Here is a 13886-nt window from a genome sequence, read left to right on the forward strand (position 1 = left end):
ATGACAGTATATAATGATTAGTATCGGTCCAACAAATCAGAAATGCATCTTCAGTGAAAACAGGAACAGGTCACCATGAGATGACGAAGCTCTAAGTGATCATGTGATCATCTTTGTTCTAACGTTCATGGCTTATAAGGAGTTTCTTCATCATCTCCTGGAAGATTCTGGGAAAGGGTCAAACATCGGGGGTGTGCGTTCTGTGTTTTGTCCGTGAGTGTGTGCGGCGAATGTTTTGTGTGTTAGTGTTCGACCATCGTTAAAATGCTCTGTGTCTGGCTGAATAGACGGAAGTGGCTCTGACTTCCCCAGGAAATGGGAAGAGGAAACTCGGGGGCTTCGACCTCTCTGACTGCATTGGAGCCACAAGACGACTCACAGGAGAGAGAGAGAGAGAGAGAGAGAGAGAGAGAGAGAGGAGGGGAAGGAGGGAAGGGTGGAGGGCAGACAGAAAGAGAGATACTGACTCTCATTGTGCTCCCTCTGACTGAAAGTTGAGAGGAAAGAAAGAAAAGAGAGGAGTCAGGAGCCTATTTGACTTGTACTTGATTGTATTGAAGGGTGATCTGGGTCCCAGGTTTTGGTTTCGGACCGGTGTGGAGATGAAGCCTCTCCTCAGAGCTTTGAGTGCTCTGCTCTGCTGCTCGTTGTCCTCCTCACACACACTGGACCCTGCTGGGAAGAACGTCTGCCACAATCTCAGGTACACTTCAACTTTACCTTACTTTACCTTCGCCCACACCTGTTGTCTTTTTTAAAGTTAAATCCAGTGATGAGAGCAGCTACAGCAGCTTGTAACAGACAGATTATTACATCCTTGGACAGGTTGAGAAAATCAGGATATAAAAACATTTCCTGGGACTAATTGTAGTGTCTTTGAACAATGTATTTCTCAAGGAGCTACACCTTAAACAGAAGTGTAACACTGCTGGACAGCTCTGTGGATGTTTAAATTTCCTCCGCAATTGATTCCACTGAGCTGATTAAAGATGTCAAGTCCTCGTTCCTTACGCTAAGTCTCAGATTCAAGTTTGAGGCTAATTTACTTTTTAAATATATTCAGGGATCCCTCCACCCTGGTCTGTTGCACTGGATGGCTCCAAGAAGGAAAAGAGTGCACCATAGGTGAGTGTCACTATTCAAATAATGTAGAAATAATGATTTTACTGCCTCCATGTTGTTCCTGGTGTCTTATCCACCGGTATCCTGTGTTTGTGTGTGTTTGTGTGTTTGTGTAGCTGTGTGTGAGGGTGAGCAGGCCTGCCAGGAGGGTGAGCTCTGTGTGTATCCAGGAGTGTGTGGCTGCCCACCCGGTTACTTTGGAGCTCACTGTAAAACACGTGAGTGATCATAAACAACACAAGCTTTTTGGTGATCTGTGGATTCATTTAACTTTATAAAATATATATTATAACTAGTTTCATGAACACTGTGCAAGTTAGATTGTGTAAATTGACCATATCATTGGTGCTTTTAGTAATATTTTTGCAAAATGTCAATGTAAATTATATTTATGTAATATGTATATGATTTAGAGCCTGACCGATGCTGGATTTTTGGAGCTGATATGGAAATTTTGTAATATATATAGATATATATGAATAAACACACATTTTTGCAACTATACCCCGAATGTGGCTATAGATATGTGGTGGAGGCAGTATATTTAAAAATTTAACAATAAACTGTATTCCCCAAAATCAGTGCACAGATACATTAAACTTCATTAGGAATTTAATAATTATGAATAACTATAAATAAAAAACAACAACTTATTGGACAACATGCAGATACTGATACATTACCAATAGATCTGTGATTGGCCAATATCGGCTGTTAAAATCGTGACTGATATATCGACCAGGCTCTAATATAGTTTTAGGCAGCTATTGGGTAATTTTTAAAGATTACATCAAGACATCTGATTTGTTTTTTCCACCAAAAGTTTAATTAGCAAGTTAAAGAATCTTAAGATGACTCCTGTTCTCTGAATATGCAAATATTGTTCATTTCAAAAGTTTAATTGTAAAGTCAACTCAGTTGTCATCGGACACTAAACTGACTGTGATGTCACAAATATTGCCCATAAATACGTAGACAATAGTCTTAAACTCAGATTAAATGTACAGAGAAACTTTCACCAAGATGAATGTCAAAAACAGTTTTATATATATTCACTCTGCACAGTGAAGCTCAAACATGTGTATCAGAACAGTAACATATAAGTACAAGGAGAATACTTTTAAGGCGGGGGTCCTTAAAGTACCATTCACGTAATTCCAGTTTGCAATTCGATGATTCATATTAGCAATTTTGCTTTTAAGTCAACATATTTTGTGTTATGTTTTATGTTAGCTGATGTTAATACTTTATATCCTGACCATGATAGAAAATGTAGAGCTAAAATACTAATCTGAAAAGACCTGATTGCATTGCAGTCTCGTTCTTTTTGCACTTATCTTCTGTAGAATATGTAATTATATCTGAATGTATTTATTTTTTATTACCAGGTTGTCCTCGAGAGTTTTATGGATCAGACTGTCGCAAGGTGTGCAAGTGCTTCCCAAATGGTCGTTGTGACTCTGTCACTGGTGAGTGCACCTGCGATGCCAATCGATGGGGTCCACTGTGCCAATACCCCTGCAAGTGCACCCGCCACGGCCACTGCCACCCCGTCCACGGAAACTGCACCTGCGATGACGGCTGGTGGTCACCAACCTGCTCCAAGCCGTGCCAGTGTGTCTCCGGGGGCTCAGCGGGCCCTGGCTGTGACCAGCAGACAGGCCGGTGCCAATGCAAAATAGGGAACTGGGGGCTGAAATGTCCCGCAGCTTGCAACTGCTACCTGTCACCGTGCAACCAGCGAAGTGGTGGGTGTGAGTGTACGACAGGTTGGTGGGGGCCCACCTGTGACAGGCGATGTAACTGTGACTTTGCACACAGCAGCTGTGACACGGATACGGGGAAGTGCCTGTGCCACCCGGGGTACCAGGGGCCCTACTGCAACCAGCCCTGTGAAGCTGGGAAGTACGGCAGAGGGTGTATAAGAAAGTGAGTGTGTGTGTGTGCAGGTATAGACCTAAAGGTAGTTTGTTTAGTAGACTCACATGGTGGACTCTCCTCCAGGGCTGGGCAATATATCGATATGATATCGTTATCGTGATATCGTCTCAGAGTTTGGATATTGTAATATCGTAATATGGCAGAAGTGTTGTCTTTTCCTGCTTTTAAAGGCTGCATTGCAGTAAAATCAATGATATAATTTTCTGAATTTACAATATTGTTCTAGCTGTTGTAGTATTTGCCTTTACCCACTTTGTCATTATATCCACATTACTGATGATGATTATTGTGAAAGCACCAGTAGTCATCCCTACAATATTATTGTGATATCGATATCGAGTTATTTGGTAAAGAATATCGTGATATATGATTTTATCTATATCACTCAGCCCTGCTCTCCTCTCTCCTGAACTTAGATGTGGTCACTGTAAAGACAACCAGAACTGCTCTGTTACTGATGGGGTGTGTGCTGCCTGTGAGCCCGGCTGGAACGGTACACGATGCGACCAGCCGTGCTCCTTTGGTTACTATGGTGACGGCTGCGAGAAGACCTGTCCACGATGTAGGACCAATGAGTCCTGTGACCCAAAAACTGGAACATGTTCGAGGTGTGATCCTGGATGGGCTGGACCCAGGTGTGTATACATGAGCTCAAATATGATAATTTGTTGTTTTTCTTTGACATATTGACAATGTAAACTCAATATCTTTGTTTCCGGCTGTTAATCTGTGAAACAAGCAAATTAACAACATCATGGTGGGCTCTGAGAATTCTATTTTTGCACAACCTTTTAGCATTTTATTGGCTAAATGATTAATTGATATGAAAATAGTAATTAGCTGCAGCCCTAAACTAGTAAATCACTTATGCATTTTTAAAGGTACAAAAAAGGCTACATACCAAGTTAACCAAAAAGTTTGAGAACATCTGCCATGAGGTATTGGCATATTTATACACTTCTCTGGTAGCTATTGGTTTCTATTCATTTCACCAAGATATGAAAATGAATTGCAAGGACTTGGAACTTATTTCAGAGCAGACAGTCTGTGGTGCTTTAACATGGTTAAATGTTGTGGTGTTTATTGGTGTATAATTTCAACATTTGAGAATACTTTTATTATTGTTTCACTTTTAGAGGATCAAACCCAGAACAGAAAGAACGATTCGGCAGTTTTGTGCATTTAAAAGTTTAGCTTGACAGTGTTTTCCTAAAAGATGTTGTAGCACATGTTCAGCAAAAGAACAATTATCAAACCAGTAGTTGCCCACAGCTGCATCGCCATGTGATGATAAGATCTCCATCAAGCAAGTTTTAACTCTGCAGTTTGATTTTTTACTGTATGAAAATGAATACATGTATGGAGGAAAATGGCTTTAACTCTGCAGTATGTTTCGGAAACACTGTGAGACATGAAGTGTCATGATTACGCAATTTGCAGTGAATGTGCTACTGCGCATAAAATCAGCTGTACAGTCTTTGCAGCCTTTGGTAAGGGTCATAAGTTGGAGCGTAAAAATGCTCCTTGATGATTACTTTGCATTCTTAAAATAGCCAGCCCTCAAGACCCAGTATGCTTTTGATCCACTCTGTAAATGAGGGCATTTGTGTGTGACAGAGATGGACAGACAATCATGTGTTTATGCCTGTAATGTTCAGTGTGTGACAGATGGTAAGATGGTAAAGAGAATGTAGATCATCAAGATGTCCTCATCAGTAACAAAAACATATTTGTGTTCTCGGCCATCGCCTGCCAGGTGTGAGGCCTGCCCTGACAGGACGTACGGAGACGCCTGCAGCTTCCTTTGTAGCCATTGTTTCCATGGTGACTGTCATCACGTGACAGGAAGATGTGTCTGTCAGCCAGGCTTTCAGGGAGAGAGGTGAGCCGGCTGGTCAGGCCACAAACTTAATGTTACTCTTTGGATGGGGATATAGTTTCAGGGACACACACATGTACATACACACACGCACACACACACACACACACACACACACACACACACACACACACACACAACCTAGAGAAACCAAAGTTATACTGTATTCTGTCTTATAAATACAGTTTTAATTGTTTACTGCTGATCATTCACCAAAAGCAGTCTTCATATAAAAATCACAGAGACTGGAATAGCTTGAAACAGGTCATTTTCACCTTTATTTATTTTTTGTCCAAGTTTGATTACAGCCATGTCTTAATGCAGCTGCTGTTGGTGCATTTGTGATTTGATAGTCAACTAGAAAGGAATAAAATCAAACCCAGTGGACAAAACAGTAAGCAAATCGGCGTGTTATAAAAAGTATAATGTGAAATTGATTTTCGTTTCTTGTTGCTCAGCAGCTGACTCTCAAATAACACTTTGAAGCTTCTGTGAACTTGAATAAGACGTATTTTTCGACAACAGCAACTCACAGTTTGCTTTTCAAAGTTGCAAGCAGTAATGTAGAGCTTATGCAATCAGTACTTATCATATCGCTTTTCAAATTCAAACTGTCAAACAAGACGTGTAAAACCTCCAGTATGTTCCCTCGAATCTTCTCTGTTTATTTTCTGAGTACTAAAATAGATCATGATCCAGCCTTCATCCACAGGCTGCTCTCTTTGCTGCGGTGGTGTAATTACACGATTGTCTGTTTTTCTCCAGTTGTAACAGCAGCTGCCACGCACTGCAGTTCGGCCTCAACTGTTCCTCTGCCTGCGACTGTGGGGAGGGGGTCAGCTGTCACCCGGTCACTGGTGCCTGCCCCAGCAGTACGTCTGACCATCCATCCACATGCATCTGGTTATACCTTTAGTGCATGCACTTTAAATGTTTCTATTTTTTGATATGTATATACATTTATGTATGTGTGTGTTTGTGTTTGTGTTAGGCGCTCTGCTCGCAGGTATACTGGTTCCTTTGCTCCTGCTGCTCGTAGCCGTAATCTGCTGCTGTCTGTGTTGTGGAGGACGGCCAGCTGATGACAAAGACAGGTCTGTACCTCACTTCCTTCTCTCAATATTATCTCCTCTCAGCATTGTGTGCATGTCCAAACACTACTGGACGGCCTTGAACTGAAGTGGATATACTTTGGCCTTCACTACATTACTGACTTCCATGTCAAATTTTTCAGAACAGAGCAGAAACATATTGTTGTGGCAAACAGAACCCAGAATCTGGGAGAAGAGTCAAATGTCACATTTTAACTAAACAATGATTAACTGCACAGGCTCTTGTATATCATAGATTGTGATTTGAGGCATGTTTGTGTTGAATGTGGTCTGGAGTTAAGTTAATAAATATGAGATTTGTCTCATTGTGGGGACAGTTTTATGATGTTGCCCTGTGTGAAGAGTGAAAATGCCTGCTTTGATTTGTAAATGAACCCATTTATTTAGATGTCTCTGCAGCCTGTTCACTGCAGTATCAAGATCATGAACAAGCTGGGAATATCATCACAAACTCTGTCCCACATATATATATTTACATTACATGGGTTTTTACTTTACTTTTGAGACAAGTCAGAGTAATTAGTCAAAGTAACAGAAAATGACATTCAGTTTCCTGCTATTTTAATTTAGTGAGATTCAACGGAACTGTAGGGTAAAAACAAACAAACAGTGTACTCTCTTTTTTTCCAGGGCGGCTGTGGCTGATGGAGGTTGGTCCGTTCGGATGAAATATCACGTCTACAGCGTCCTGGCAAACATCGGCGCTGCCCTCCCCTGTATCTCTAATTGGTCCTCGGGCCTGCCTCGTGTGACTGGTCAGTTTGACAGCACGATAATTACAGTAGTACTAGTGTAGTCATTTTGTAACGCTTTATTCATCCAAAGAAGGTGGACATAGTGCACTTAGTTGTTTCTCAGGCATATTTTGCTTTTAAATCTTCATTTCTTATTAAGGAATGACTTCAGTTAGTTAGCGTAAACAAGGGTGAAAGTTCAAAGTTCTGTCATTTTACTCAAGCAGTCATGAAGTAAAACAGATATTTCAAGTCTTTAAAAAGCCTATAATTGATCATATAATGACTCTCTTGTTCACCCCGAAAGGTTGAACTGATAAAACACTTATTTGAAGGAGAGAGATCTTCAAGCCAATGAAACTAAAAACACAAAATGCAGAACTTTCTTTTCCCTTTTCAAACCAACTTAATTTATAGTCATCACAACAAACTGATAATAAATCATGGCTAATTGCAAATGGAAAGAAATGAAAGAGAGGGCCCCGAGCGTCTGAGAAATGTCTCTTAAAACCTTAAACACAGATTTGATTGACATTTATAATTTATGTCATGTAATCTCTATTTCATGTCTCACACGCAGTATCTCACCATGACCCGGAGCTGACCTTCAACCACAGTTTCATTGAGCCTCCCTCCTGCGGCTATGTGACTGAGGGTTCGTCCTTCGACACTGATGAGGAAGAGGGAGAGGCTCTCTACTGTGTCCCTCCAAGAGAAGGTAGGAGTAAAAATTCATTTAACTCTACGTTGCCCTCTTCTGGTAGTGAGCAGAACTACTACAGCTCATCGCCTTAGTTATTCTGTTGCTTCAGTTCTGCGCTTCCTCTGTGTCTTCTAATGTTGCTGGACTTTTCTCTCTCTTCGACAGACATCCCGGCAGTGGCCAGCGGCGAGTTCCAGGAGATGAGCTCCAAGTGTAACATGTTCTTGGACCCATCAGGCTTCAGTAGTGAGGACATAACATCACCCTTCAGCATCCCCCGCACCTCCAGCATTGCCAAAGCCAAGCGGCCGTCTGTCTCTTTTGCTGAAGGCACCCGCTTCAGCCCCAAAGAGAGACGTGGCTCGGCTCATGACCCCAGCTCTCTCTCTGGACACCCTCGCACCAAATCCAAGCCTGCTAGGGGGGCTTTGTTGCTCTCTGCCCTCCAAAATCAGGGAGGTGCAGCTAGGCCTGGTGAGGAAGATGGGGCTGAGGGTGAGGAGAGGGAAGATGGGGTGGATGAGCAGGCAACAGATAACCAGGAATCAAGCTGTGAGGCAGGGGAACAAGAAGTAGATAGAAACCTAAACACCCCGTCCCGCTCCACCCTGCAGGTCCCTGGGGCATCAGGACGAAGACGGACTATGTCCAACACTGCTGCTCAAAAAGGGAACCAGGTGTCAACATCTACCTCTGACATAAATAAGGTCACTACAGTGTACGTGACGGTGGGTAAGGCGGGACGGCCCGTATCAAAGGTGGAGTCGAGCTCAGAAGGACCCGTTCAGGCTATGCTACGGCGACTCGGAAGCCTCCAGAGACAAAGGGAGCAGGATCCTGGCAGGCTCAAAGCCAAAACAACAGAAGGGATCACCAAACCACCCAGGAGGAAGCTAGGAGCTCGGGCGAGTGTGTGGGAGCAGGAAGAGCCTTCTGGAGGAGAGGCTGCCATATGTAAACCTGTCAGAAGGAAACATGCTTCCCCCAACTCATCTGACACAGCAGGCACTAACGGAACTGTGTCATTAGAGAGTGGTGCTCCTAAAAGGCCTCTCTCGTCCATTTTGAAGAGCGTGCCAGAGGTGGCTTCAGTGGACTCTCGGCCAGAGCTGAGGGCGGAGGGAGACAGAGGGCAGAGGGACAACCTCAATATGGGACAAAATGAGGGCGGCTACCAGACAATTGGACCAGAAGGGGACGCTGCGAGTCTCACTGAGGTCATTGCCAATGAAGGTGCAGTGGTCAGTGTGAACGACGAACCATGCTATGAAAACGTAATGATTAAACACTCATAACTTTGGACAAACCACGTCATCAGCAGGTCTGATCCAAGTACAACTGTATTTAACTTTTTTTAATCATTTTGCAGGTATCACCATTACAGACAAAAAGGGAAAAGTACTGTAGTATGTTTTTATGTGACATTTTTTGCAGTGTTTGTGACCAAAAAATGACCTTCACATTTAGCCTACATTCTAAAGAAAGTACAAGAAACACATATATTAGGTTAAAAGGTAAGTGGGGCAACAAACCCCCCCCACCCCTCCCAGAATATCTTTAGTATCGACAGCTGAACAGTAGCAGTAACAGTAAGTAAATGAGAGTTGTTTTTATTTGCTCAGGTGTGGAGTGTAGTACAGTAACTGCATACAAACCAGAACAGTCAAATGAGGGCTTGGTCTTTGCCCTCTGTCCGCTTCTTGTGTCAGAAGAGATAGGCATGCCTGAGGGTGGTGTTTTATTCCAAGAAGGCAAGAGCAAGTGGCACAAATATCACTACAGCTGTGTTCTCTATTCAAGCAAAAACAGAATAAGATTTGCTGCCACAATTATATTTTTTATTTGTTTATTTGTTGTGTTGAAAACACAAAAAACAGACTGTAACAGATTGTGAATATAAAACAAATAGTAACTAAGTTTGTCTGACTGTCAGAGAGCAAAACAGTGGATCCACAACCTTCTGTCAAATCACACCTCTGCTGTGAAAGTCACATCTTGCTGCTGTTAGGTAAAATCCACATTACTGCAATTCAGGATTTTTTTTTACTGTCCTGACTCATTTAAAACCCGTAGAACCATCTGGCAAGAGACCCTGTCTTTATTTTTCTCATACACTGTATTTCCTGTGATCATGATTAATAGTGAGAAAATAAACATTTTCTCTTCTTGTCAGTAAATAACTCTCTAAATACAAATACTGTATATGGCACCATACAAATGAACAGATGTGCAGACACAACACAGACATGGCATCTCTAACACAATGTAGCCTAAAAGTGATCTGTTATTTGCATGTTTAGAAAATGTGAGATAAAATCTGTTTCATCTTGATCTAGTTGCATTTACTAAAGTAGGTCAGTTGATGTTGAGTACAAAGGAGAAATCTCTGCAGAAAGTTAACTACCTGAACTTTGGCCAACTACTGTGCTGAGCAGCGGTGTGTGGACTTTTATTGATCGTCGATATTTCCTAATGCTGAGGAGTAGTAGGTTATGTGTTATAGTGAGCCAGTGAGACACAACAGCCAACAGCAGCGTGTCTGAGCGGGAAAAAGAATGATCTGTTATATACAAACTTTATCTAAATGATTATATTTAAATACCTAAATTATTTGAAACTACTTCTTCTCTGCTCCAGTGGGGTCTGAGCAGCCGAGCCAGTACTTGGAGATGGATCTGGGATATGGAGGCACAGCGCGGTCAACTCTCTTAGTGCTGAGGTCCACTCTGTAGTACTTAGCTGGAAAACATAAAACAGAAGAAATACTCAACAAGTACACACGATAAAAAAGAAGTGACTGTTAGAGGGAACTGATTTGATTTTCTGTTGCTTTGTCATGCAGACTAACACACAGCATGTGAAACTAGTTATAAAAGAGCTTCCTCCTCCTCATCCTGTCTGAGTCTGTAACTCATCTCACAAAGGTTTTCTTTCATCGCTCCATTTGAAAAAAATGTACGTTCATTGGGTTTTCTGTCCATATTCATTTGAACTAATTTAGAACAGTGATTATTTTGATCATTCTTAACATTTCACTCAGCAAATGGAGTTTCAACCCATGCTGCAGAGGACCATGATACCAGAAAAATATGTTTTGGTCAAATGAATGATTAGTTTGCTGGCATTCATTGACTACAGATCCCATGAGGCTCTGGCAGCGTACCAATGGGTAAGACTGTTGGGATATGTTAGTTGATCAATACATAACATTAAAAAGTTTGAGAATGTTTAATTATTTGCCATTTAATAAGCAAAAACACCAAAGATCCACTGGTTTTCTTTTAACAAAGGTGAGGATTTGCTTCTCTTCTCAGTTGTATTTTACTGTAAGTGAAAATCTTTGGGATTTGGAGAGTTGATCAGATAACACAAGCAATTTGGAGATCTTGAAATAAGGATTTACCACTAATTTCAGACATTTTTTTAGCTTATGCAAATAATTAATTGTACAACTAATCAACAGATGAATCAATGGATATAATTGTTAGCATAGGGTCACACATGGTGCCAATTATTACAACATTAAGGAGTCTTTCTCTGCTGTATTACCTCCTTTAAAGAAGTAGACGCTCTGCATGGGCAGATTCCTTTGGGTCACATCCCAGTTTAGCCTGTCATCTCTGCGGTTGTCTCTGGAGTCATAGTTGCCTCTGTTGTTCTGGCGGTAACCATCTCTCCGTCTATCCTGATCCCAGTCTTGATCCCACCGTCTGCTCCAGTCTCGTCCAAGCCTCTCCTCCATTTCCATCCTCTTCTCTGCCATTCTTAGACCCATATCCATCCCCCTTTCAGCAAAGTCCCGGCCCATGTTCATCCCCTGCCCAGACATGGAGCCCCAGAAGGGTGAACGCCTTTGTCTCCTGCGACCCCACTGCTGTCCGTACTGCTGGTTCCACTGTTGGCCATACTGCTGGTTCCATTGTTGGCCGTACTGCTGGTTCCCCTGTTGGCCCTGTTGTTGACCCCACTGCTGGTCAGGCTGGTCGTTGCGGCCTGTATCTGACCTCATGGGTGTGACATAGATTCTGCCGGCCATGGCGGCGTCCACTGGAGACTTGAGGCCCTTCCAGTCCTTGTTAATGAAGTGGTGTTTGTCATGATGCTGAGGCACTAAAGAAGGTTAAAGACAAATTAAGATGCACACATTTTGAACACCTGCCCCTCACCCAAAAGAAGAATGAGTGATCCATAACAGCACAACTCACAGTCAGAGAAGAGCTCGGTGAAAACACGCTCATAGTTGCTATAGTACAGGTCAGTGTAGCGCCTGAACAGTACGGACGGAGAACTCTCAGACATGGTGATACACTCCTCATGGGACGGCTGGTGCAAAAACTCATAAAGGAAATACTGATCCCCTGGTGAAGATGCAAAGATTAAAATATCTCAATACTGAAGTAACTTTAAGGTATATGATGAAGAAATGGCGGAATATAAACATAAATAGCTTAAAATCTGGTTTTACCTTTGAAAAAATACACCTTCTCTTTTCCATGGTGATTAGAAGCAGGGAGGGCAAACGCTGCATCCACATGATCGGGAACCTTATCAAAACCTACGCTGATATCTCGAGGATAGTCTTCATCCAGCACGCCATTATCAAACCTCCAGTACCTGTTTCCCTGTTAAATGTTTTCATGTCAATTAAGCATCATCATCATCATCATCATCAGATGTAATCTATGTCCTCACCTTGAAGATATAGGTCTTCCCCTGACAGTTGACACGTGTGAAGGCGGCATCAATAGGACCTCTGATGCCCCACACATCTTTTATGAGTTTCGGATAACCAGGAAGCACGGTTTTCTGGTCCAGCTCAAAAAAGAAGTCCCCTTAAAAATACAGAAGAGAGAAAACACACGTTACCATCAATGCAATTCCTCTACAACAACAAGGTTAGTGACAAAACATGTCAAATGTAAAAACTTCCCACCTCTGAAGGCATAGATGGAGCCATTTTTTAGCTGCATAAAGGAGTCAAAAGGTCTATCACTGCAGACCACAGCGTCCGGGTCAGGGGCTTCAGTGGTGGCCTCTGTGACTGGAGCGGTGGTTGTCTCGGCAGCTGTGTCAATCTCAGGGGCTTCAGTTGCGTTGGGGACCTCCGGTGTAGGTGGGACTGTGGGGGGGGCTCTTTGGATGGTTGTGTCAAACACTTGTGGAGGTTTGGTCATTTTCAATGTGGTTTCTGGACGCTGGTCTGGTCTGTGAGCGAAGTCTGATATGGGCGTCGGTGTGGGAATGAGCTTACGACTTCTGGCAGGTAAAGTCTTGTCATCTGCTGAATATCCAGGGGAGGGAGTCACACTGTCAACCTGCTCACTGTTATCGTCATCCTCTGCAAACACAAATGTGTCTCCTCGAGCTGAGGGAGGGGAGGAAGGGGGTGCAATATGAACATCTTCACCAGCAAACAATATTACAGAATACATTTGAAATAAACTGGCAGTTTCTTACTCATCATGCCACAGGTGACCTCATAGTCAGAGCAGCAGCTCTTGTAATACTTGCACATTGAGTCACACTGGCACTCCTTCTTGGAGTCAAAGCCATTCTCACAACGACCCATGCAAGATTCTGTAGATAGAAATGACAAAGTTAAAGAGTCGAAACACAACATTGAAGCTGAATGTAAAGACAATGGAGTAGCAGCGTTGCTTGGTCTTTGTAATGGTCACACAGGTGCTCTTTGGATACTTAAGTCATCATTTCAAAAGTGTACTTCACTGCAATGAGCCATTCACATGATGAAATGAACAATGTAGATGCTGTTTTGGCCATTATCACCCCTTACTGTAACTTTATACTACTCTACTTACACAAACCGTAACAACTAGCAGCACTCACACATAATCTTGCTATAAGTCCTTTCTGACCTTTAAAATATATGTTTTTAAAAATTTTGTACATACCATCTGCAGCGAAAGTCTCTGCAATGAAAACGAGCAGCAGGACAGCCAGCAGCCTCATGTTTCCTCTGCTGTGTGCAAGGACAGAATGAGACAGTAATGACGGACCATGCGCTCCCAATCATTGAAAACATGTGTCAGTCACCCCGCTTTCCTTGTTTGCCTTAACCTTATTTGCAAATCTTTTCTACTTGAACAAACAAACAGAGACACAGAGAAAGAAGAGATCGATACAAAACAAAAGTTTAAGCAGTGTGTTCATCTTTTGACCCCCATCCACTGGGTTTTTGCACTTTTACTGCATATGTTATTGCATTATTAGCACTGCAGTGATTTATCTCTCTGTCAGTAATAAAACTAAATCGTGAGAGTAAAGTTATTGCTTATTGTGGCTCCTTGTAAAGATTTCACACAGGATAATTAACTACCAAGGAAGTGTGTTGTAGCTGCCAAAATGTTGTGTGTGTGTGTGTGTGTGTGTGTGTG

The 13886-nt window shown here is 42.4% G+C and overlaps 2 protein-coding genes across 2 annotated transcripts; one reads left to right on the top strand and one right to left on the bottom strand.

The window, feature by feature from the left end:
• Positions 1–602: 602 nt before the first annotated feature.
• scarf1 (scavenger receptor class F, member 1) lies at positions 603–8803 on the top strand. Its single transcript, XM_053320663.1, has 11 exons — positions 603–703; positions 1064–1125; positions 1239–1340; positions 2511–3051; positions 3480–3698; positions 4820–4945; positions 5708–5814; positions 5934–6036; positions 6685–6809; positions 7369–7506; positions 7657–8803. Exons 1-11 carry the CDS (start codon positions 603–605, stop codon positions 8784–8786), a joined length of 2754 nt encoding a protein of 917 aa, XP_053176638.1. The 3' UTR covers positions 8787–8803.
• Positions 8804–9322: 519 nt separating this feature from the next.
• On the bottom strand, positions 9323–13511 carry vtna (vitronectin a). Its single transcript, XM_053320648.1, has 8 exons — positions 13404–13511; positions 12949–13068; positions 12425–12856; positions 12184–12323; positions 11957–12113; positions 11697–11849; positions 11041–11601; positions 9323–10230 (listed from the first exon to the last, which is right to left on the bottom strand). Exons 1-8 carry the CDS (start codon positions 13459–13461, stop codon positions 10109–10111), a joined length of 1743 nt encoding a protein of 580 aa, XP_053176623.1. The 5' UTR covers positions 13462–13511; the 3' UTR covers positions 9323–10108.
• Positions 13512–13886: the final 375 nt, after the last annotated feature.

The sequence above is a fragment of the Scomber japonicus genome, chromosome 6 (assembly GCF_027409825.1).
Source record: "Scomber japonicus isolate fScoJap1 chromosome 6, fScoJap1.pri, whole genome shotgun sequence".
Lineage (NCBI taxonomy): Eukaryota > Metazoa > Chordata > Actinopteri > Scombriformes > Scombridae > Scomber > Scomber japonicus.

Coding starts and splice junctions, on each gene's coding strand:
- scarf1 (XM_053320663.1), top strand. CDS start 603: ATGAAGCCTCTCCTCAGAGCTTTGAGTGCTCTGCTCTGCTGCTCGTTG. Junction 1,126..1,238: donor AGGAAAAGAGTGCACCATAG/GTGAGTGTCACT, acceptor GTGTTTGTGTAG/CTGTGTGTGAGGGTGAGCAG. Junction 3,699..4,819: donor CCTGGATGGGCTGGACCCAG/GTGTGTATACAT, acceptor ATCGCCTGCCAG/GTGTGAGGCCTGCCCTGACA.
- vtna (XM_053320648.1), bottom strand. CDS start 13,461: ATGAGGCTGCTGGCTGTCCTGCTGCTCGTTTTCATTGCAGAGACTTTC. Junction 12,324..12,424: donor CTCCATCTATGCCTTCAGAG/GTGGGAAGTTTT, acceptor TGTATTTTTAAG/GGGACTTCTTTTTTGAGCTG. Junction 11,602..11,696: donor CACCGAGCTCTTCTCTGACT/GTGAGTTGTGCT, acceptor AACCTTCTTTAG/TGCCTCAGCATCATGACAAA.